Source organism: Gavialis gangeticus, unplaced genomic scaffold (assembly GCF_001723915.1).
Source record: "Gavialis gangeticus isolate Ggan-Ray unplaced genomic scaffold, GavGan_comp1, whole genome shotgun sequence".
Taxonomy (NCBI): Eukaryota; Metazoa; Chordata; order Crocodylia; family Gavialidae; genus Gavialis; species Gavialis gangeticus.
Window position 1 is genome coordinate 195,000,266 of NW_017729032.1, and position 22,010 is coordinate 195,022,275.

Genomic DNA, 22,010 nt, shown 5'->3' on the forward strand with positions numbered 1-22,010 from the left:
TATATACTTAGTACTGAAGGTAACATCTCATTAAGTCGTCTGTAGGAGGGCCAAGATAAATCCTCAACGTGAGGCCCCAAGAAAAATGCCTGGGTTGGAACACCAAAGAACCTCCATATGGAGTTCAAGATCCCCCAAGACTTAAAGAGGGATAGGGAAATAAAACCCTCCTTTTTAAAAGAAAGGTTCTGGGTGACTACTTGTTCTTCACGTTCTTTCTGAATAAGATAGTCTTTCCTTGACCATCTTTCCTGGAACACCGGGCTAGAGAGAAGGATCTAACTACCTAGTGAATCTGAGCCTAGCTTCCAATGCCCAAGGTTCCCACCCACAAAAAGTAATCCAAACCTGCTGTAAGACTAACATAACACAAAAACTGAGAAAGTGGTTGTTGGTCCTGAATAGTCCTTCATACCCTCAGAATGCTGTATAGAAGAACCAAATATGCACTGTTAAGAAAAGCTGTTTTCCCTGACACATGGAGGAGATGCACATGCAACATGGAAATTCATACTAGGACAAGAACTTGAAGAACTAAACACTATGGGTCTGATGTCTATATCCATGTGTTCTGTGGTGGGTAAGCAAAAGTTTAATGATTACAGAGGATTTTCAGTGAAGCATCAAAAGAAATGCAAGATTGGCCCTCTATGCCTACCTAAAATGTAGGTTTGGTACATACAAAACACAATTTATCTTACCAGCAACAGGTTGAGCCACTCCTCAGCTCGAGAAGTTACTGCTATCCAGTTACTGTTCAGGAGGCTGAGTTTATCATCCACAAGACTTTCCTTTCCTTTAAGCACGGTTCTCAAACCCTCTCCTAAATCAGTGATACTTTTAAGATGCAGCTGGCGTTTCTCAATTTCCTTTTGTGTTGCCTGTGGAAAGCATATCCAGAATGATTACTTCATCAATATCAAATATTGATTTCTTATAGAACATAGCAAGAAACTAAAAATTGCAGTTGCGTCCACACTGTGGCTGTTTAATACAAAATGTTACAACTACTACAGGAAAGTGATAGGAAAAAACCAACACCTTTACAAAGCTACTTTTTAAACATGCCCAGTAGGTAGTATGCAGAATAATCAAAACTTAAGGAAGTCCTCCATCTCTTAAAAGATGTTAACAATGTCTTAGATCCTCAAAGACATATTTTAATAATCTCTTTATTTCAGAGAGTGAGTTTTACTTGCCATAATGGGCTTTAATATGTAGTTGTCATGTTTAATGCAAGATATTCAAATTTCACACTTAGAATTTTTGTTTTACTTAGGTCAAAGCTGAAAATGTATGTTTTAAATCTGTAAATATGTTACCAATCCTGTTGGCTTGTGTAAGTGGGTTTTTGCTCGCTTGCTGATGAGCACCTCAGGCAGTCCTTTCAAGTAATGCAGCTTTTATGCAACAAACAAGCCAACAAATACACAAACAGAACAGAACAAAACTCTTCTGCCCTGTCCTGGAACTCTTTGACTCATGGCTCTGGACGCATCCTGCCTGCTCTTTAGAGCAGTGGTTCTCAACCGTTTTGTACCAGAACCCATTTGTAAACATCGATGGCTAGTCCTGACCCAGTGCTCCTTGCTGCTGATCCACTGCCCTCTGCCCCCAGCCCCCCAGTGTCTAGTGCAGGGGGTGGGGGACAAGGGAAAGGATGTGGAGCATGGGGAGTTCCAAGCAGCCCCTTGCAGGCTGGAAGGCTGCCAGCCCGCAAGGGAAAGGCCATGGTTTCCCATGTTTTTCTCCTTCTAAGGACAATCCATTTCTAAGGATTGTTTGCAACCCTTTCATATATCCTTGCAACCCACTTTTGGGTCACGACCCACAGTTTGAGAAACACTGCTTTAGGGTACTTATCTCAGTTTCCTTCTTCCTTGCAGCCTACTGGCAGGAACTCCTCTCTACTCACAAGTCTAGGCCCTCTTGTCCCTGCTGTCTCAGAGCCATGGTTTACCTTCAGGTGCCTTCTTGATCAGCCATATATGTGGCTCTTTGGCTCCCTGAGCAGCCTACTTTCATTTGTTGCCACTTTCTTAGCGGGGCTGCATCTGCTTCTCTGTTTCTCAGTCTCAGTTCTGCTCTATTGTCCTACTGCTGTGCAGCTCGCTCTCACATCATGACTACTGACTGTATAGAATTCCACACTGAATTCCAGTAGTTCCTTTGTTATGCTCCCCCTGGCTCCTTACTACCCTGTAGCTCATTCTTGCTCCACTATCTGTATCTGATAGCCAGCCTTTTCTCTTAAAGCCAGCCTTTTCTAACCCATTACACTCCCCCCATAGATGCTTACAGTCTAAAACATGCCAGAGCTATCAATTTAGCCATTCACTCTGCAAATCTGTGACAAAATACAAACAATCTACAAAAAAAGAAAGGCCCTACTTAAACTAGTTTCATGAGCAAATGTTATGTTACACAGTGGTCACAACTAAGACCACTCATTACTTGATAACTACTCTGGAACAGGTACAGTATCTCTCTCCATCTAATGGAAAATAAAATCAGTCATTGGGAAAAGTCTCAAGCTGCTCAGATGGTGCCCCATGCCTGCCCCCTAGCTGAAAATGGCAAAACTCAGGGTTTCAAGTTCATTAAATAAAGATCTTGAGTTACACACAAAATAAAGTAAGCAGGAAGTAGGGGCGACAGTCAACAGTCACCAATGAGAAAACAGAAGTCTAGGAAATTTCACACATCCCTAAACACTCAAAAGGAGAGTTTTTCACCAACTGAGAGATTGATATAATGCAAAAGACAGTGCTTATACCCAGGCTTTCCTCCTTCAGTATCACACTTGCCATAATCAATCCCACATTATTATGCTTCTATTAATATTATGTTGTCAGTGAAAATATAACTTGATAAATGTGCAAAAATTACTCCCTTTGGTACAACACTGTTTCTACGGCATCTCCAACTTCATTTGGCAGATGTTACACTTACTTTGAACCAGCTGCTTGATGCACTTACTGCACCAAATTAATGATCTGATACTATCATTTTGTTTCAAAGATAAATTTTCATACTTACATTTCAGATAAGGATAAGAATTTTTTAGTGTTCTACCAACTTACTCAAGTGATGAGAAGTGTAATAACAGAATATAAAGAATATTAGTGAAGAAAATGTGAACCATATTCTTTCATTTAAGGTACTACAGTACCTGAAACTTGTATTAAAGTACAGATTGTTTTGATTTCCAGTTTGGCTAGGAGTAATGCAGGAGCACTCATTTCTAGAACTATTTAATCTATCTGCATTTTGGAAACCAAAGATACCTAATATTTTTTAACAAAAAATGTTTGACTTCAGCTTTGGAAGAAAATTCAAGTTAGCTTTTTATTTTATCTGAATAATCTATCAATCCATAGATTGAAAGTATTTTGAACACAAGAGCTGGGGCTTTGTTTTAAATTAGAACCCATCTTCATTTTACATATGTGAAAATGGACAGATAATGTTTAGACTTCAGAGTCAAATCTCATTAATTGGAACTATTACCCAAAACCAGATACATTTTTCAAGGTGTGACTTAAACTCTAGTCTGAGCACATACATTCAGCAGAGCTGCCACCCCACTCTAATGAATACCAGGGATTGTCCATCTTTACTGTTCTTCTCAATTTTAAAGAATGAAGAGACATTGGTCAACTTAGTGCTTATTCTGTGCTCTGGGCACCCAGACACAAAAATTAACCATCTTGTATGTTGGCCAGCATAACATATATGATTGTTCATTACAACAGAGGGCACTAGGCAATCAAATAGGCTCAACACTGCTCTTAACAAGCAAGCACCGAAAGGCTGAATAGAACAAAATTACTCACCTTTCACATATATGGTTATTTAAAGGGTTTAGGGGTAAAGTCCTGATTATCTACAATTCAAATGCAAAATTCCCACTGATTCCCATTGATGGGAATTGCATGCTATTCCATCTTTTTGGACACGTAGAAATTCTGAGCTGTATATATTATATTGTATTTTTAAAATACTATATTTTCTCACATTTAGCATGCCCCTGTGTATATAGTACACGCCTTGATTTTTGAAGGTTAGAATAAAGTAAAGATCTTTGATTATATTTAAGTCAGTGGCAGCAGCTAGGGAGCTGAGTTTCCTCCCAAGGCTGCTGCCAGCCCTTCACACTGGATAAGACCTGAAGATAGATTTGGCCTGGCACATGGTCCGAGAGCCAGCATGTAGTCCTAAACTTGGCCCCAAAGCCAGAACCTAGCATGGAGCTCCAGAGCCAGCAGAAAAGGTCATACCCATCATGCTAGGTATGGGGCTGCATGCCAGATTGGACTTGGTCAGTAGGCCTGTGCAAAGCAGCAAGTATTTGCTTCAGATTCGGCTGATTTGGATGGACAGGAATTCGATTTGGAAATTTGAATCACTGTCCCAATTCAATTCAGCCGAATCAGATCCAAAGATTTGGTGCCGCTTCGGAGATTTGGCCATAGACTAAACAGGCAGCAGTGCTCATCACACTGGACACAGCTGCCTCCAGCGTTTATCTGCCCCACACAGCAAGCAAGGGATTGGGACTGCCCAGTCGGGTTGGTGGAGCATGGGAGTTGGAGAGGAGGTGGGGGGGGGGTGCGGGATGTGCATGCAGCACTGCTGGGAGTGAGGGCTATGCCCTGCTTCCACTTGCTGCCACTTGGGCAGCTGGGGGGGGGGTGCACAATGCAGATGTGGCTCATTTCAGGTGGAAGGGGGAAAGCAGCAGCAGAGCATAGCCCCCACTCCCAGCACTGCCATGCCTGCATCCCATGCCCCCTGCCCTGAGTCCCGTGCTTTCCCACCTCAGCTGGGCAGCTTGTCTCAGCCCCAGCCCCAATCCCTCCCTCACTGTGGGGGCATTTATCTGCCCCCACCATGCCTCTTTCCTCCCCTCTCCACCCACTGCAACAGACTTACCAGCTGGAGGCAGCTGTGTTCAGCATGGTGAGGACTGCTGCCTGTTTAGTTTATGGCTGAATCTCTGAAGCAGCCAAATCTTTTCTGAATTGATTCAGAGGCTTCTGATTCGATTTGGACCTTTTAACTGGTCTCCTGATTAGATTCAGATTCAGAGATTTGGCTGCCAAATTGAGCTGAATTTCCTCCGAATTGAATTGGCTACCAAAGTTTTGCACAGCCCTACTGGTCAGGTCTAGCCACAGAAAAGCCCTGTGAACCAGCCAAGCAGCTGGGAAGAGGGCTCCCCATGTCTGGAAATTTGGTGGGTGGAGGCGATGCAGTGGCAGTCTTAATTACTCTGGTTCTCAGGCCCATTGCAATTAACATGGCCATCGTTTCACTGGCTGTAGCCCTCAAGCCACCACCAGATTTCCAGACGCATGGCATCTGTTGTGCTCACATATAATGACCTAATTTTCCCCAGCTGGCTTTGGGGAAAATACAGTACTGTGTACTTGGTTCCCCAAATGAGCTCAATTTTTTTGGTTCATTTCTGTGATTTATTTTCTTAATTTGAAATTTTCATCTCTCATAATCTTCAAATACCTGCCTTTTTGATATAACTGTGCAATTAAACTGTGTGTATTTTCTCTACATTAATCAGACAACTTTGGTCATTTTCTGTAACACAAAAAGAAATGGGTATAATTTTAATAAAAATACATATATGTTTTCTATATATATATATTAAAAAGATTGAGATAAATGTGTAATAATACCTTTGCAACATTACGTGCATTTATTTTACTAAAACTCCACAAGCAGCTTACAAATCTGGTAATTTTGATCAGTGAGTTCCATTATTCAAGAAACTGGCATTCATTTATTACATTCCTTTCATGATTAAGAGGGCATGAAAGAAAATGTCTCAAAATATGGGCAACTTCAGAAAAAGTTTTACATCCCTTCATGCAATCACACTGATTTGAGATGGGGACTGCTTGTGTGCTTACTGGTAATTTGGACATACATTCTAGAGATGTTGTATCTCTATTTGAAGTATAAAGCACACAGCTACTTTAAGTTCAGAGCCATCTTCATAAGTTAGGTAGGCAGAAACTGATTAGAAAACCTGGTTAAAGAATAAGTTTCATATATCAGTGTCATAAGTGACCCTGGAAATGCAAGTGAAGCAAATAAGAGAACAGCATACTCCCATAGAAGAATTATTTATTTACATTCTTTATGTTGTTATTTATAATTTATAATGATGTGTTTTCATAACAATGTGGCCAAGTAAGCATAATTAAAACAACAAAGTCAAAAATGGGAGTGAGGAAGAATTGAAGTTGTGATGCAATCTCTAAAATGAGTTTTTTTGGCGGGGGAGAAAAGAAAGAAAGAGGGCTAGACACAAAACCATCAAAATTCCAAATCCACAGCTGTGATGATTATTTGACAAGAGATTTAAATAGCATGTCAAAATAGATACTTCAAGAGTTTTTATTTTATTTGATTTTACTTTTTATTAGAGAAATAGTGTCAGGAAAACTCATGTTTACTCTAAGAGATATTGAAGATTTAGATTCATGTGTCAAGTTCTTAACACCTACTTATGGTCAATAGTTTCCCAACTTATCTAAACAATGCATGTGTTTCAAGACAAATTATACATACACATATGTATACACTTACCTTTCCCACACACATATAGGTATGTACAGAGCTGACATTTAATAGTAGACAAAGAAAAAGTAAGGCACTGTAGGGGCAGCTGGTAGCAAACTCTAGCTTTAAGTTGCCTGACACTTGTTATAAAAGTTTCTCACTTGATATTTGATGGGGGAATCACTTTCAGGATTCTTTGCCAATAGAAATTCCATCCCTATTTGGCATAGGGCATTTGAAATTGCCATTTCCTTTCTCTCATTTGTGCCTCAGCAAAAATAGTGGCAGCGTGCCAAAGTGACTGAACACAGAAGTTGGGATCCACAGACTTTGCACATATACCAAGGCAATTAAGGTATTATCTGAGCAGCTGTAGCAGAGGATGGGAACTGAGTCTGGATAGATTTGTTTGCCCTAGTAACAGACATATCCAGGATGTTCTCATTTCCCAGAAGAAGGGAGAGACAGACAGATCAAACTGAACTTTCTTCAGTACAATCCCTAGATTCAGAATATCAGCCCAGAAATATCTCCACTCTGACCTAAAAATCTTCTGCTGTTGCTGGAAAACATAGATTATCCTACAGTAACATAAACCTCTCTTCAACGGGTGAATATTTTTTATTTCAAAATGTGAATCATCCTTTTGATGATTCACATTAATAGATGCACAGTTGCACAAAATATTTGGTTTTTCTTTTTACTTTTAACATTTCCTTTTATTTTTTCCTTAAAACAAAGAGAAAGGGAAATAATATTTCCCCATCTCATACACACACGAACAATTAACATGATATATGCCAGCACTCAAAATTAAGAAAATATTTACTTTTCAGTGTTAGTGATCGCTTAATTAATTTTACTTTGTGCACTATTATAATGACAATGATTACGTGACCACACAACATTTTCCTGTAGATATTTTTCTACAGTATCCCAGATATGTAAAGTGTACATGACTGGCGCTCTGAACTGAAGTTGCCTACACAACTGTAAGTTTGGCAACTTCTAACTTTAAAACGTGTCTCTGCAACACAAATTATACTTTTTTTAACTCCAGGTTTAGGAAGTAATTATATACACCAGGTCCTTAGTCCTGATCTGGGTTCATTTGTACTTTTGCATACTTTTTACATAGTTTTTCCTGTGGAAAAAGAAATGAATTCTGGATACTTTCTCAATATGGTGTTAACAAAACCCCTTACCTGAAAATAGTAGGTAAGAACAAGTGAAAGCCTTGAATGTACAGTGGGGGGTTTCTTTGAAAATGTGGTTCATAGGCTTACTCAGTTATATTTTATAATGAAGAAGTAGTACTACTATATATCAAATTAGGCTCTTTGTTAATTTTTCAAGACCACTAGGAACATGACTAAAATAGTACTGAGGTAGTATTTTAATTGGACATCAGTCATTATTAAACATAATTTAAAAATTCAGAAACAAGACACAATGGATGAAAGATTCTGTGTGACTTCACACTCTCTACATAAATCCCCAAAAGCAAAAGTGACCTTAATAAGTCACAGAAACTCTGTAAAAGAAAGAAGTTAGGCTGCTTTATTCTCACAGATGGGATCAGGGTATTAATCAGAGGCTGACGTTATGTCCTTTTTTCTCCATGATTGCTGGCATTTATGTATTTATTTGCAGCACCTCTATTATTTTTATTGTGCTCTGGCCATTACTTATGCATTGTGAATTTTTTGATACAATTTTTTAGTACATTTTATTTTATTGGTCTCACTGATGGAAATTAGACTACCAAACTGTGTTAGCCAGTTTGATTCTGTGTATTTCAATTCAACTTTATAAGCATTATACAAAATTAAATATTACAAGAATGCATGGGAAAAATAATACTGATGACATGGAATCTGGCGTAGAAGTTCTCTTTGTAATGGCATCTGGCATTTCCTTTTTAAGAACATGCTGCCATACCAAATCATACCTTTTATCAGATAGATTTGTCCGATGAGTACAGATACTGTGAATATTGGAATCAATGGAAATTACATAACTCTTTGTACCATTTTTCTACTGCTTAATTTTATAGTTATAAAATTATTTCTATTTTTTCCACCTATAAGTAATATTTATTGTTTCTTTTAGAAGAACTGAACAAAATTGGAACAAAAATAGCTTTTCTACTTCCTGTAACAAGGCAGGACTAAAGCAATAGCTTTATTTTTATATGGCTCAAGAAATAAAGTTTCACTACCTTCCTGGGAGATTCTTACTGTCTAACAAATATTAGTGTCAGGATGTTTTCTTGAGATTTAGGCTAAATTTGTCTTAATTCCATGCTCCTGGACAATTTCTCCTCTTCATTACTGGTATTCATAATTACAATTACTGTATTTATTCACCTACCACATGCACCTTTCCCCTCCCAACTGGCCTTTCAAAATTGGGGTGCTTGTCTTAAGTGGGGAAGCTGATTTTCTGCCCAAAACAGAAACACCTCACTTAATTCCTTCTCCATCCAAAGTTTAAAACCAATTGTCAGACAACAGCAGTGGCATTTCTATGGAGGTAGCTGAGATAGTCAGTTGACTTCATGGCTAATTGCTCACTCCACAAGAGTTAATGACAGTCTCTCCTTTTTAATAGTCTTGATATCCTACTAATCAAGCTAACCTTTATCCTGGCAATTTTGCTTTCTCCTAGTTAGTCCTGGTCTCCTATTTCACAACCCTACAGACTGTAGCTCTTTTCAGTCTTCAGCAGCAGCTATAGTTGGAGCTTATGGATAAGCAGGAAGGGGAGGATGAGTATACTGAAGATTAGGCTCTATCCTTTCTCTACGCAGCCATAACTTTTGAAAAATCTTCTCTCCATTCTGTCTTCCAAAAAACAAGGTGCATGTCTTATTTGAAGGTATGTGGCACATGAGAAAATAGAGCTTTCACATTTTCACCTACTCTACACTATACCAGACACAGCTATTCATTCTGAATCTAATTGTCACTTTTATATTAAATTTTAATTTGTTTGTAACATTTTGAATTTCTTTTAACTCTTCAGCAAATTTCTGGTACTGAAACTTAATACAAACTTAATAAAATAATGCAGATTGTGCTTCATAGAGTTGTATAAAAAGTCACTATGAAATCCCAAGTCAATTACGTCCAACACAGCACATGTCCATTTTTTACTTCACTGTCACCTGAGATTTCTGTCCTCCTGTTTTCCTTCTCCTAGTTAGTGTTTTCTGAATATCTTGCTTATAATACGGAGTTCCTGGACAGTCCTGCTTCACCTGCTGCTGTCTAGAGATTTGCCTTGCCTTCAGCAGGAGTAGGATGCAGCCTGATGCTAACATATCCACTATAGTTTGTGCTCATAAGCAAAAAGCTGCCACATTAATAACACATTCTCACGACCTGATTCCAACCCCAATAGGTATGATGTACTATTTCTTAACATTGCACCAAGGTACGTGGAACTTTAATTAATAGGCTTTCCAAAGTTTAGAAATTATTAGGTTTTGATCTTTTAACTTATTTCAAAATTGCTTTAAGATAAACATTGGTTTTGTTCAACATAGTATCACCCGACACTTTTCTTACATCTTTAAAGGTAATTTTAAAATGCTTACATGCAAGAATATTGCAGCATTTATAATCTCAGTACAGTGGCATGCAGTATTTAGATGACAGTTGATTATATCCTATAATTATTCTTTATACATTCATATATTCAATTAATGGGTTAGATTTACTTAGCTATTATACCACCATCATGTAGGTGTCACTCCACTGAAATCAGTGAAGTAGATTATAAGTAATAAATTATATGATATATTATATATGATATACTCATGTAAATACTGCTTTACATGTCCTAAAATGGTCCTTACAAGGGAATATTCTTTGTGTATGTGCTTCGGTAAATAAGTGCTGTTTTCAGCCCTTTTTAAGATAAACTGACTGAAACAAAATTAAGTGAAGTGACTTGCCTGAGGTTACACAGTAAATGATTGGTTTGACTGGGTTTGAAGCCAACATTTTCTAGGTACTATTTTTTTGTCATAAAGTATCACTTTCTCATGAGAATACACAGTAATACACTGTATTTCTGCAGGTTAATAAGCATAGTAGCATAAGCTTTAATTATCATACAAGTTAGTTAAATTGCTCACACGTTTCTCATACATATAAAATTTTAATGAGCTTCTCTTCCCTTTCTTGATTGTTTTAAGCAAAAAAAAAAAAGTTAATGTTATACCTGTTTATAGAAAGAGTGAGACATAACAAGAGCTTCCTACTGTGCAACTGCCCTAATCAGCAAACCTTAAACTCTAATTATATAACTTCTGGAGCATTAAGGTTTGCATCTAGTTCATAAACGAAAGGAAATTAAAGACAAACCTTTCCATTAACCTAGTGCTAGACTAGAAGCATCATGATTATTTTGGAACAACCCCCCTCCCCGAAATAAATTAGTTTTCTTCAACATGCAAATAAATGTACACGACAAGGCATTTACATCTCTGCTGTACAGCTCAGCATCACCAAAGACCACTTTTGTTTTCCTTACTAGAAACTGAACTGGGTAATTGACAAGCTAGTTCTGAGGTATTAAAACTGCATGAATACGTATTTCATCCCTTGAAAAATCTGACATTTGTCCTTTGCTGTGGAGGATAAGATCACGGTATTAATCAAAAGTGATTCCCTATGTAGACTTCACTACAGGAGAAGACAGCAAGGGAAAATGAGAAAATACTGAGCAGCAATGGGGGTTTCACAAACTAAGGTTTGATTTGAAAATTTAAAAAATGAAACATATTCATAAATGTCTCTTGCTGTGCTTTTAGTCTGTACTTTTATAAAATATTAGCATTCTAGACTGATGACATGAAAAGCTTATGTAGCTTTCAAAAGATGTATAAATGGAAGTAGGTTTTTTCCCAGTCTCTTGATTAATAGCCAATAGCATCTCATTGGAAGATTAATGTTTCAAACAAGCAAAAACCATTTGAGTCACAACCTCTGGTTCATAAGTGCGGGGTGAAGGCGTGGAGCAGGGGAAGCAAAATGAAAATCAAATCTTGCTCTAAACACCCAAACCACTTTACTCTTCTCTAGCAGTGTACATTGTTATTCTTGAATGTATTTTCAGTAAAGATGAAATTAAATAAAATGTTTCTTTTTCAGGTAAGTTTCCACAGAGTACAGTTTATTTAGTAGAATTTGCAAAAAAACAGGCCTATGTATTGTTCTGTATTTACATATAGTAGCACATCATCAGCATTCCTGGAATGACTAGGTTAGACTTTGCCTAAGAGAAAACTCAGACTATTTGTATAGCCTGAACATTACATGATATCTTATTTTCAAAATTAATTTTGTTTGTGTAATATTGGCTTGACTCAAGGTACTGAGCAGTGGCTGGGGTGGTTTTATAGCTTAGGGGACACCATTTCTGTTCCCAACAGCTTTGTCAATCTAGCCCTTCATTCCTCCATATTTCCTCAAAAATGCCTGAAACAAATATCTCACTTTAGGCTTAATAGAATACTCCATGTTAAATAAAATTTAAAAAATAGATGTGTTGCCTTTTCCATTTAGTAACCAAAACAAAACAAAAACAAAACTCTAATTATTTGTACAGGCTTCAGTGTTCTGATTTTTACTTGCAGCATATCTAGATTATAAGAACAAATATTATGTTGTTAAAATAAACAGGTAAATTGTTTAAGCAAGGAAAAACCATATTGCAAAAATGTATTCCAATGTTGCCCAAAGGATTATATATACAATTTTCATACAGTTTATAACCTGTGTGTTGATTCTGGTTTGACACTTAAAAAAAATTACAGTACAAAAAATTAGAGACTGTATTTCTTAATTTATTTTATTTCATTGATAGTTGTAGACGAAGGGAAATATTTTACAAAGAAAAGGAAATTAATATATCAGTTTAAGAGTCATGGGTATAAAACTAAGAAAGAAGGAAGGGTTGTTTTCCACCATAATGGTAGAGAAATCAATGGTTTGCTTAAAAGTGGCTGGAAATCTCTAAATTAATTTATTGTGCTAACATTTTGATTTGTTGTCCTCTTTTTAGGGAAGCAGGGGAAAAATGCAAAACAAAAATCTGGTAGTTCAATCTGTTCTTGATAAGGAAGTTTGGGGAGTTATTTTTCAACAAGATTTATCTTGGAAAGAATATATTGTTTTAGATTATATCACTCCCAGATACTTTGGTGCACTTCTAATGCTTCTGCTAGTCTAATGAAAGTGTAGCCTGTTCTTTCTTTGATCATATACATTATAATAAAATATACTAATATGCATGTTAAAAACTGAGAGCGTTCAGCTTAAAAAAAATGAAAACACCAGGTCAGATCTTCCACTTATTAGGCACCCAAGTGAACTTTAGAACCTAAGAGAAATTCTATTCTACTCTGCTGGAGTCCTGAAACACCTGTTAAAGGTATGTGGGCCCTCCTCTTCCACTGTTGTTTTTTTTATGACTTAAACTTAAGGATAAGATGGTCATTATTCAAAAAGTAAATTCAGTTATGGATTTACAGGAACTTGAAGAGGGTGGAAAAAAACTGCACTTTGGCACCAAAGTCCCTTTGGCATTGAACAATTGAAAATGAGGCCATGTGCAGGTATTCATTTCCACAAAAAAATAGCACATGACTGGGATCATACAGGCATTCTAGTCCCTTGGCTAAAGAGCTGCACAGGTGAGCTCTCCAGCCAGGAGGCAGTAGAGGGCTGCTGTCTGGGCCACCTTCACCCTTAGGGGAGCCTATGATTTGAGAGGCTGCCCTCCTCCCTGGTGTCAAGAGGCAGCCCCCTGCCTTTTAAATCATCTCCTGTGTAGTCCAGATGGGCTACACATAGGGTGATTTGAAGTTGGGGAAGCAGGGAAGCAGGGCTGGGGATAGCCTTCTCAATGCAGGGTCCTGACTCCCTGGCTTTTAAATTGTTGCATATGCATATATGTATGACATTACTTACCTGGTTCTGGTTCACACCTCGCCTAGGTCTTTGCGATCCCAGCTCCTACCATTTACTGAGACTGGGGCTGGGCTGTGGGATGGGGACCAGTCCAGGTGGAAGGGGAACAGTGAGGCAAATCTCCTATTCCCCTTTGGGTTGAGGAAGAGTAAGGAGAGCACCTGTTGCTACTCCTCCCCTCTCAGAGCTGACTGAGAGGGGAGTGTACAAACCTTCACTCTTGTCTTCTACTTCCTTCATATGACATTTTAGGATTACAACATTCACAGATTAATATCTAAATCTGATAATCACTTGACTGCTTTAGGGGTAGCTGCATGGGATTGATTTTAGATTGCTATTAAAGAAGATGACAACCTTCTGTGGTCATCCCTATTATGTGCTAAAGCAATGTCACCAACTTGACAATTGAATGCCCATAATGGGTCTCCTGATCAGGATTACAATACCATAGACCTCACACTTGTGACAGGTGCTGTCCTCCTAGAGAGATCTTCCAGGCTGAGACTTGGAAGATCTTCTCCTGGAAGGAGCATTTTCCCTCAGGAGAAATTCAGTGAACATTTGTATACCTCTCATTTCTACCAGGAGAAAGGTGATTCTCCTTATAGAAATGTAATGCTTGTAGATAACCAGCATGTGGCCCATTGTCTTCTTATGTCAGAGGCATGAATGTGGACAGTTTGGAAAGAGTCCAGCACAGAGCAACAAAACTGATCAGGAGCCTGGGAAGCAAGACTTATGAAGAAAGGCTAAAAGAACTAAGCCTATTAAGACAGGACAAGAAAAGACTGGGAGGGGATTTGATAATACTCTTCAAATACTTGATGGGCAATTACAGAGAGGATGAAGATGGGCTTTCTTCTGTGACCATAAGGGACGGGACTTGAAGCAATGGCCTCAAGCTTCAAGAGGGTGGAGATCTCAGTAAACATTCTGACTATGAAGGTGGTCAAGAATTGGAAAATATCAGTAGAAATGATGGACATAATTATGGAATCTCCATTCTTGGAAGTTTTGAAGAGTAGGTTAGACAGACACTTGGCTGGGATGGTTTAGTCAGATGTTGCCTTGAGCAGGGAGGTTGGACTGGATGACTTTATGAGGTCCCTCCCAGCCTTACTTTCCTATGATCCTATAATTAGGGACTCAAACCTATATAACTACTTCTGGACAATGTCAATAAAGTTAATGGGAATCTAACAGGATTCCATGAATGATAACCTATTAATATATGACATATTTTTCCCTGTATTTGGCTTTGGAATACTTATGGGTTTCAAATTTGAAATATCAGTAATGCTATCAAATCATTTCCCTCCCGAATTAAGTGCTTCCCAGGAAACTCAAGGTTAAACGAGTTATGCTAAGTATGATTTGTACCTAGATAGACAGACGGATAATTTAAATCTATCGAAGAAACACCTAGCCTTGGTACACACTGAATAATATACCTCACTAACATTATTGCTGTCTAACGGGTTTGCTATACTACTAGTAGCAGCAATGATATTATGATTAAATCTTTTAAAGCAATAATGTGATGAGATGACACTACCATTTACAATGTTCAGCTAATCTAATTGCCAAATTTCATACACTTTGTTTATCAGTTAGCTCTCTAATATTCATAAATAAAGTATATATAAATTTAAAGTCTTCTATATTATTACCTTGCCCCAGGCAACTTCAGCATCCAAATCAGAAGGCATTCCCTCCACTGTGGATCTCTTTGTTAATTCTGCATCTGTCACTGCCAGCCACTCTGTCAGAGCATTCATTTCCTTTCGTAGCTTCCGGGACAATTTCAAACATTTCTCTAACTCTTGCTTTTTTTCTGTCACCTGTAGAAGAAAAGAATATGGATTTTAACTCTTTCATTTGAATCAAAACTCCTGATCACTTTTAGGCTTCACATTTTCATGGAAGTTTGACTGTATTTTACAAGACAGTTTTTACCATATTGTATGGTATGATTTACTCTTTGTAATATTTATAAATTTGCTATAAAACTACTATGCTCATTAAGTATAATTTACAGGTACATAAGGAGATGCTTCTCTAATAGCATAACCACATTAGCTTCATTTTAAAATGAAACTCAGATTAGTGCATCTCAAGAATGTAGAATAACTTCTTCCAATCACAGTAATATGCATTGTTGGCTATTACCAAATTAAGAGCACTTCCTTGCAATGCAAGTAAGGAGTGAAACACCATTCAAAGAGCACAATGCATTTTCTTATGGATAGTCAAACTTTTAGTATCGAGCCCATGTGTTATTTCTGCACAGCAACATTGCATATGAGGAAATTAATAATACCGTATGCAAGGCCATGTGTGAACAGTATACAATGGAAAAGGCATGGAATACACTGAACAATGAGGGTAAAACAAAGGACTGAATACTGGCTCATTCAGTGAGCACCATCCATTCTATTCATTAGCTGAGGCAGGGACCCTATGAAAACATTGTTTTTGCAATCAAGTAATCAAAGACTGTATATAACAATGCATACATATAATGGGGCCAAATTAAGACTGTTTGACTCTACAACCTGAATAACATTCTTTTGATGTTTCTGTATACACGTGTAATTTTCTAGTTTTTGTTTTTAAACAAATAGAACCATCCCCAATTCAGGAAATTCAATCGTGTGACACACGTATAGATCATCATCAGAGTATGGATTCTTCGGATCCAACATACAGTTCACTGCTACTTGATCAAACAGAGTACTTAACAGCAGTAGCAGGTTTTCACCATCATCAATTTGGGACAAAACAGGAGTAAGACATATGCTTTGACCAAGTCTTGTCAATGTGGGCTAATAGTAGTGGAACAGTGGAACTTGGGAGATATGGGATTCTTTTCAGGTTATGGAAGGTAACATGATCTAGCAGTTGGGCTAGGGACAGAAGTTACACACAAATTGTTTTAAGTTATCAGAAACTGAATTAAACCTGTTACAGAAAAGAAGTTCAGTGCACTTAAACCACTTTCAAAATGCCCAAAGCTGGTTTAAGATAAATCTGGTTGGATGTAGTATCATACTTAGTTGATTTAAGTCAAACCGGTTTATGGAACTTCTGTTCCACATCCTGTCCTGGTTCAAGTTAACTCACAGGCCCCAGAATCCCATGATGCTTTTCAAACTTGGGCTATGTTGTCTGCTCCAGTGAGTAGGGTCTGCCTCATGTCTCCATTCCCTAGCCGGAGCACTATCACACCTATGGGTGGCTGAGGAGTGGGTAGGGAGGAAAAAACCTACCCTTCTGGCTGGGCACCAGACCCCCAGCTGCTCATTGTGGGGGAGGGGAAGGAGGTACCATCCCGCAGCCTTCCCCAGGTGGGCAGCACTGGGCTGCGGGATGGTCCCTCCATCTCAGTGGCCTAAGATATATACTCAAACCAGTTACTGCATCCTTCTAGTATATTATATCACATTCTGATGCTAAAATTCCCTTCCCTATCCTGTCAGATCACTTCCTAAATGTTCTCTTACTGTAGCCTGATTTCACATCAACTCACTTAGGATATGCATTCACCCAGGGATAAAGTCAGCTATTTAATATTCAACCAAATAATAAGTGTGCATTTGAATAAAATCCCTGAAATGAAATAGTCATCAATGAAGAAACCAGTGTAAAAATAAAGAGGGAATTTAATTTATGCCCCTTGCACATAACCTAATTTGTATCACCATCACATTTAAGAAGAATCTTTACCTCTTATGAGGTAGAAATATGAAGATTAACAAAAATAGGTTTTAGATAACTTGAAAGTAAAGAAAGCTATCTTAGAAATCTTTCATAGGTCACATACAGAAATTGACTAGTTTTAATTCCAACCTGTCACTTGTTAAATGAAAACTGTACCCTTGTGAATTGTATTCTGTTTTAATTTTAAATATAACAGAAAAGCTAATTTTACTTTGAATGATAATGAAAAAATAAATAATCAAACATTGTAATGGATCTGGTTGGTGACACCTTTTAGGGTGCTTATCAGTTCCTTGTAGACATGTCTGTTTCTGAGACAATATAATTTTACCAAATGTATTTATTCAGACTGAAATTTCCCTTTGCTTACCATTATTTCTATCTGATTTGGTGCATGTGGCATGTGTAATAAGTATTAGCAAAAGTCATTCACCTATTTCCAAAAATGAAATTTGAGGACAACAGATTACTTACCAATATATTTTTAATCCCAATTGTTATTTTTTTAACTGTAGGGCATATAAGTTTTAAGCTGGAGTATGGACGTTTGGTAGGAAAATAGTTCTGTGATCAGGAAGATGGCTATTGCTGTTCCCATGAAAACTCACCAAAAACTGGCCAAGTTATAAGCATCTGAAAGTTACCATTTGCACATGCTAACTAAAGCTTAGTGTTTAAATCTCAGAACATACCATCTACATTAAGAATGTTTTAGCTGCACTGAATTTTCTATATGTCAAATTAATTTAGTCATCTTGGTTCCTACAGGCTCTCCTGCATGGTATGTCTTGATTTAAATTCCTGAATTGGGAAATGTACCATAGCTGCTTCCCTAGGTTTACGAGAAGATACAACATTCACATCTGGAATGAGAAAACAATAAATTTTACCTATACTTCTTCCTCCAAGTGAAGGATAGTTGATGGAAGATTAACAATTCTGTGCCCTTTTCCATCCTTAATATTGAAAAAGCCTTATGTTTTGCTTTTGGGGCAGGCAAGTTCTTGTCAACTCCCTATTTCACAAAAGGGGAAACTGAGATGTTGCACAAAGTTGAAAGCTTAAAATTTCCTCCATTGTGCATGGAAAGTGGCAGAGCACAGTAAAAGAGGAATGAAAGGGCAGCTATACATGTGCCAGATGTCTGCTCCAATACATGCTAATTAGCATGTCAGAGTAGACTCAATTAATCAAATGTTGGAGCATACTAATTTGCATGTTCCAGCAGCTTTTGCATCACGTGTTTAAAATGGTGCTTCAAAATGGTGACAAGGAAGCTTTAACTAAAGCTCATTGAACAAACTTTAATTAAAGCACTCCCCCCACAGTTTTGAAGCATGGGATGCTGAATGCATGTGATGCTAAGGGCACTTTAATTAGAGTGGCTTTCAGAGCACATGTAAAGATGCCCAAAGAGTCCTTCGATGACTCCAAAGGTATGCCAAAAATTTCTCCCAGTTGCAAGTGGGTAACAAGGTGTTCGAGCTAGGGAGTCAAAGTCAGCAAGACATTTTTGTGTCACTAGCAATGGAAAATCATATGCCTTATGTACATTAAACTGGTCTAGAGAGTCCTGTTGACCTTAAGCTTTTGTGATTATGATTCCAAGATCATATAGTGTATTTGCTTCCACTGTTCTCCAGGCTGCATGCCTTACTCAATGAACAGGAGCAACAATACATGAGGTACAGAGACGTAAAAAGAAAAAGGATGTTCCTTTTTGTTGTGAGGCACAGAAACACAGTAATCATACAACTGGAAGAGACCACAAGTCACCTAGCACAGTGGTTTTCAACCTTTTTTCATTTGCGGACCTTAAAAAAATGAAATGGAGGTATAGATCATTTTGGAAATTTTGAATAGAGGTGCAGAAACCTTTGAATGGTAAGTGTGGGTGTTTACATGCTTTTGACTGATCATAGTCATCTTTCGCAGACTCCTTAGACAGAGTCTGCAGACCCCAGGGGTCTGCAGGCCATGAAAACCACTGATCTAGTACAGCTCCCTGCAGACACAGTATTTGCAAGTATTAAAAAGCTGAAGTGTTCCTGATTTTGCCTTATACTTCCCATTGCAGTTTGATTCAGACTTTTATATTGTGCATATACATATAGTCACAAAAAGGTCCATTGGGAATTTTAATTCAGGCATTTCCCAACTACTGAGAGCTTTATGGGTATAATTATACATTAGAAAAAACTTTGAAACTTGCCTCTTAAACTGCCATTTCAAAATATGCCTTATCTGCTTGCTTTTAGGGTGCATTGCAAAACCCATTTGTTTTCCTTTTCTTTTGGGGCACCTGGGGCTCAAAAACCTTGACAATGGTTTATTTTAAAAGATGAACAAAAGGTTGCATAAATACTCCATTTAGTGCTGTATACAAATAAAATACAGATCTGCCTATACAACCCCCTCCCCATATATAATTTAACATTTTGTTCCTATTCCTTCCCCATTTATGTAAGGGTAATAATACTCCGCAATTCATAGATCCATTGTATATGCCTAGAGGTTAATACCATATCAATTTTGCCCTTTGTTATTATCAAGTCTAAAAATCTATTTTTTAAGTGAAAAATGGGAAACACTGCCATCTTAAGGCCTTTTCTTTTCTAAACTTATCTCAGACAGAAAGTATGTTATAGCTGTTAAAACATATTATAGTTTTCACTATATTAAAGCTATTTTTAAAAGCTTTGTTTGTTTGTTTTCCTGAAATAAATCACTGCTTATGCTCACTTATAGTAAGCTTTACTTGGAAGGAAACTGAAATGATTGAATAATCAGAAAAACAACTCTGCATAAAACAAATACACACACACACACACACACACACACTCCATGTTGTAGTAGGGTTGGAGTAGAATGGTAGCTGTAATAGTTCAGGAAATTTCAGAGAGGCCAGGATTTTTCATAATATATTTTATTAACCAAATGTATAGTTGGGAAGGCTGATGGATAAGATTTTGGGCATCAAGTGCCCTCCCTCAGGTCAGAGGAGATGAAAAATATAGAAATATAAAATGCAGAGAAATGCACTTTAGGGATCCCTTGTGCCTTCAAATCACATTCACTTATAGAGTGGGAGTCTGGTGAGGAAAGACAATATACCTGTCTCAGTATTGGAGGCTTTACTCTGGAGCATATGCAATGCCTTAGGAAGGACAAGAGAACACAGATGCTTGCCATTACTACTCCATTTTATGGAGTCTATTCACTGTTATAATCACTCAGTATAGTGGCAGTCAGGATTATAGCCTCACCACAGCCAGTCATGAATGATATAGACACTGTAAGCATATGCATTTGTGTTTGTGTGCATGGATGGCTATGGATACGTAGAAGAGAGGGAAAATAAGCAAGCAAGTGTGGAATGTTTTGTATAAATATAATTCCCAAGACATATTCATGATACTTAAGTGCCAGTTTTAACTTTTGGCATTCTCTTCTCTTATCTTTTTCAATGCTTTTTCCAAAATTAAAACCATCAGGTGTGAAGCAGATGCCATTATGCAAGTCCAAGCTGTGGCCTTACGCAAGACAAATACTTCAGGCTAGTGTAAGTTTTTGCTTTGGGAAGTGAGAAACAAGCTCCTAATGCATTTACATATGCACATACATATGCTCCTGTGCACACACATGTGTGTGCATGTGTGCACATGTGTGCACATGCATATGCATGTGTATGTGCATGTGTACCTGCATTAGGACCTTGCTTCTCACTTCCCCAATGCAAAAATTGGCCCGAAGCTGTGGTTAAAGAGCATTTAGTCCTGAAGACCTGAAACCTATCAAGAGCAGATCTGGGACCTTGTAGCAAATGATCCATTAGGTGTGGACACAGGAATTATCTCCCAATACAAAGAAGTTTCTTAGTTTTTCAGTGAGACAGACTTCTAGTTTTTAGTTCAAGAGGGTCACAAATTATTGAACCTTAAAATGATTTCCATGTTTTTTGTACGGAAATGCTTTTTTATCATTGTTAAAAATAATTCTAATATTTTATTGATTATAATTGTCCTTTCTATCTGAAGATATCGTCAGTTCCAGAAAGCAGGTAAGCATGATGTTGAAGACATCTCTATGTAAGCCAATACACACACATTACATTTAGGCATTAACTTATTAAACGGATGTCTTGGAAAGGGATGTTCCACACTGTGGCCTTATGCAAGACAAAATCTCAGGTCATGTTTGCCTGAGCAACTGAATGACTAGGGCTGTGTATTTCAGCCTTATTTCTTACTTTTAGACCGTGTTATTTTTCTCCTGAAAAACAATATTTGGCTTTTATTGTCAGATGGCAACCAGGTGAAACTGGCAAATTTAAGTGCTTATCCCAGTGGTTCTCAACCTGTTTAGACTGGAGGTACCCCTCCATAACTGTTGTGAATCGAATGGCACCTCATTTTAAAAAGCATGTATTTATTATAGTGCTTATCTCCTTGAAAAGGCTGATGAGCAGCCGGCAGGGAAGAATCTGCATTGCAGGGAACAGGGAGAGGAGAAGCAGCTAGAAAAAAGAGCCTGCACTTAACTCCTCAACAGGGCCTGCACCTTCTTGCTTATCCCCTTTCTTCTGGTGGCACCCTTCAAAGGCTGCCAGAGCACCCCAGGTTTCCATGGCATCCTGCTTGAGAATCACTGGCTTGTTGTAATACGATATATCACAGCCTAAGTGGCTTTTGACTTCACTAAACTTGTTAACTGTCAAGC

At 37.8% G+C, this 22,010-nt stretch overlaps 1 protein-coding gene across 1 annotated transcript in view; it reads right to left on the reverse strand.

The window, feature by feature from the left end:
- The window catches only part of DMD (dystrophin), a 2,221,918-nt gene that overhangs the window by 1,462,248 nt on the left and 737,660 nt on the right, over window positions 1-22,010 (reverse strand). The window contains exons 32-33 of the mRNA XM_019523954.1: window positions 15,242-15,412; window positions 702-881 (exon numbers count right to left, since the gene is read on the reverse strand). Of these exons, the coding sequence (XP_019379499.1) occupies window positions 702-881; window positions 15,242-15,412 (351 nt within the window). The remainder of the gene's footprint in view (window positions 1-701; window positions 882-15,241; window positions 15,413-22,010) is intronic.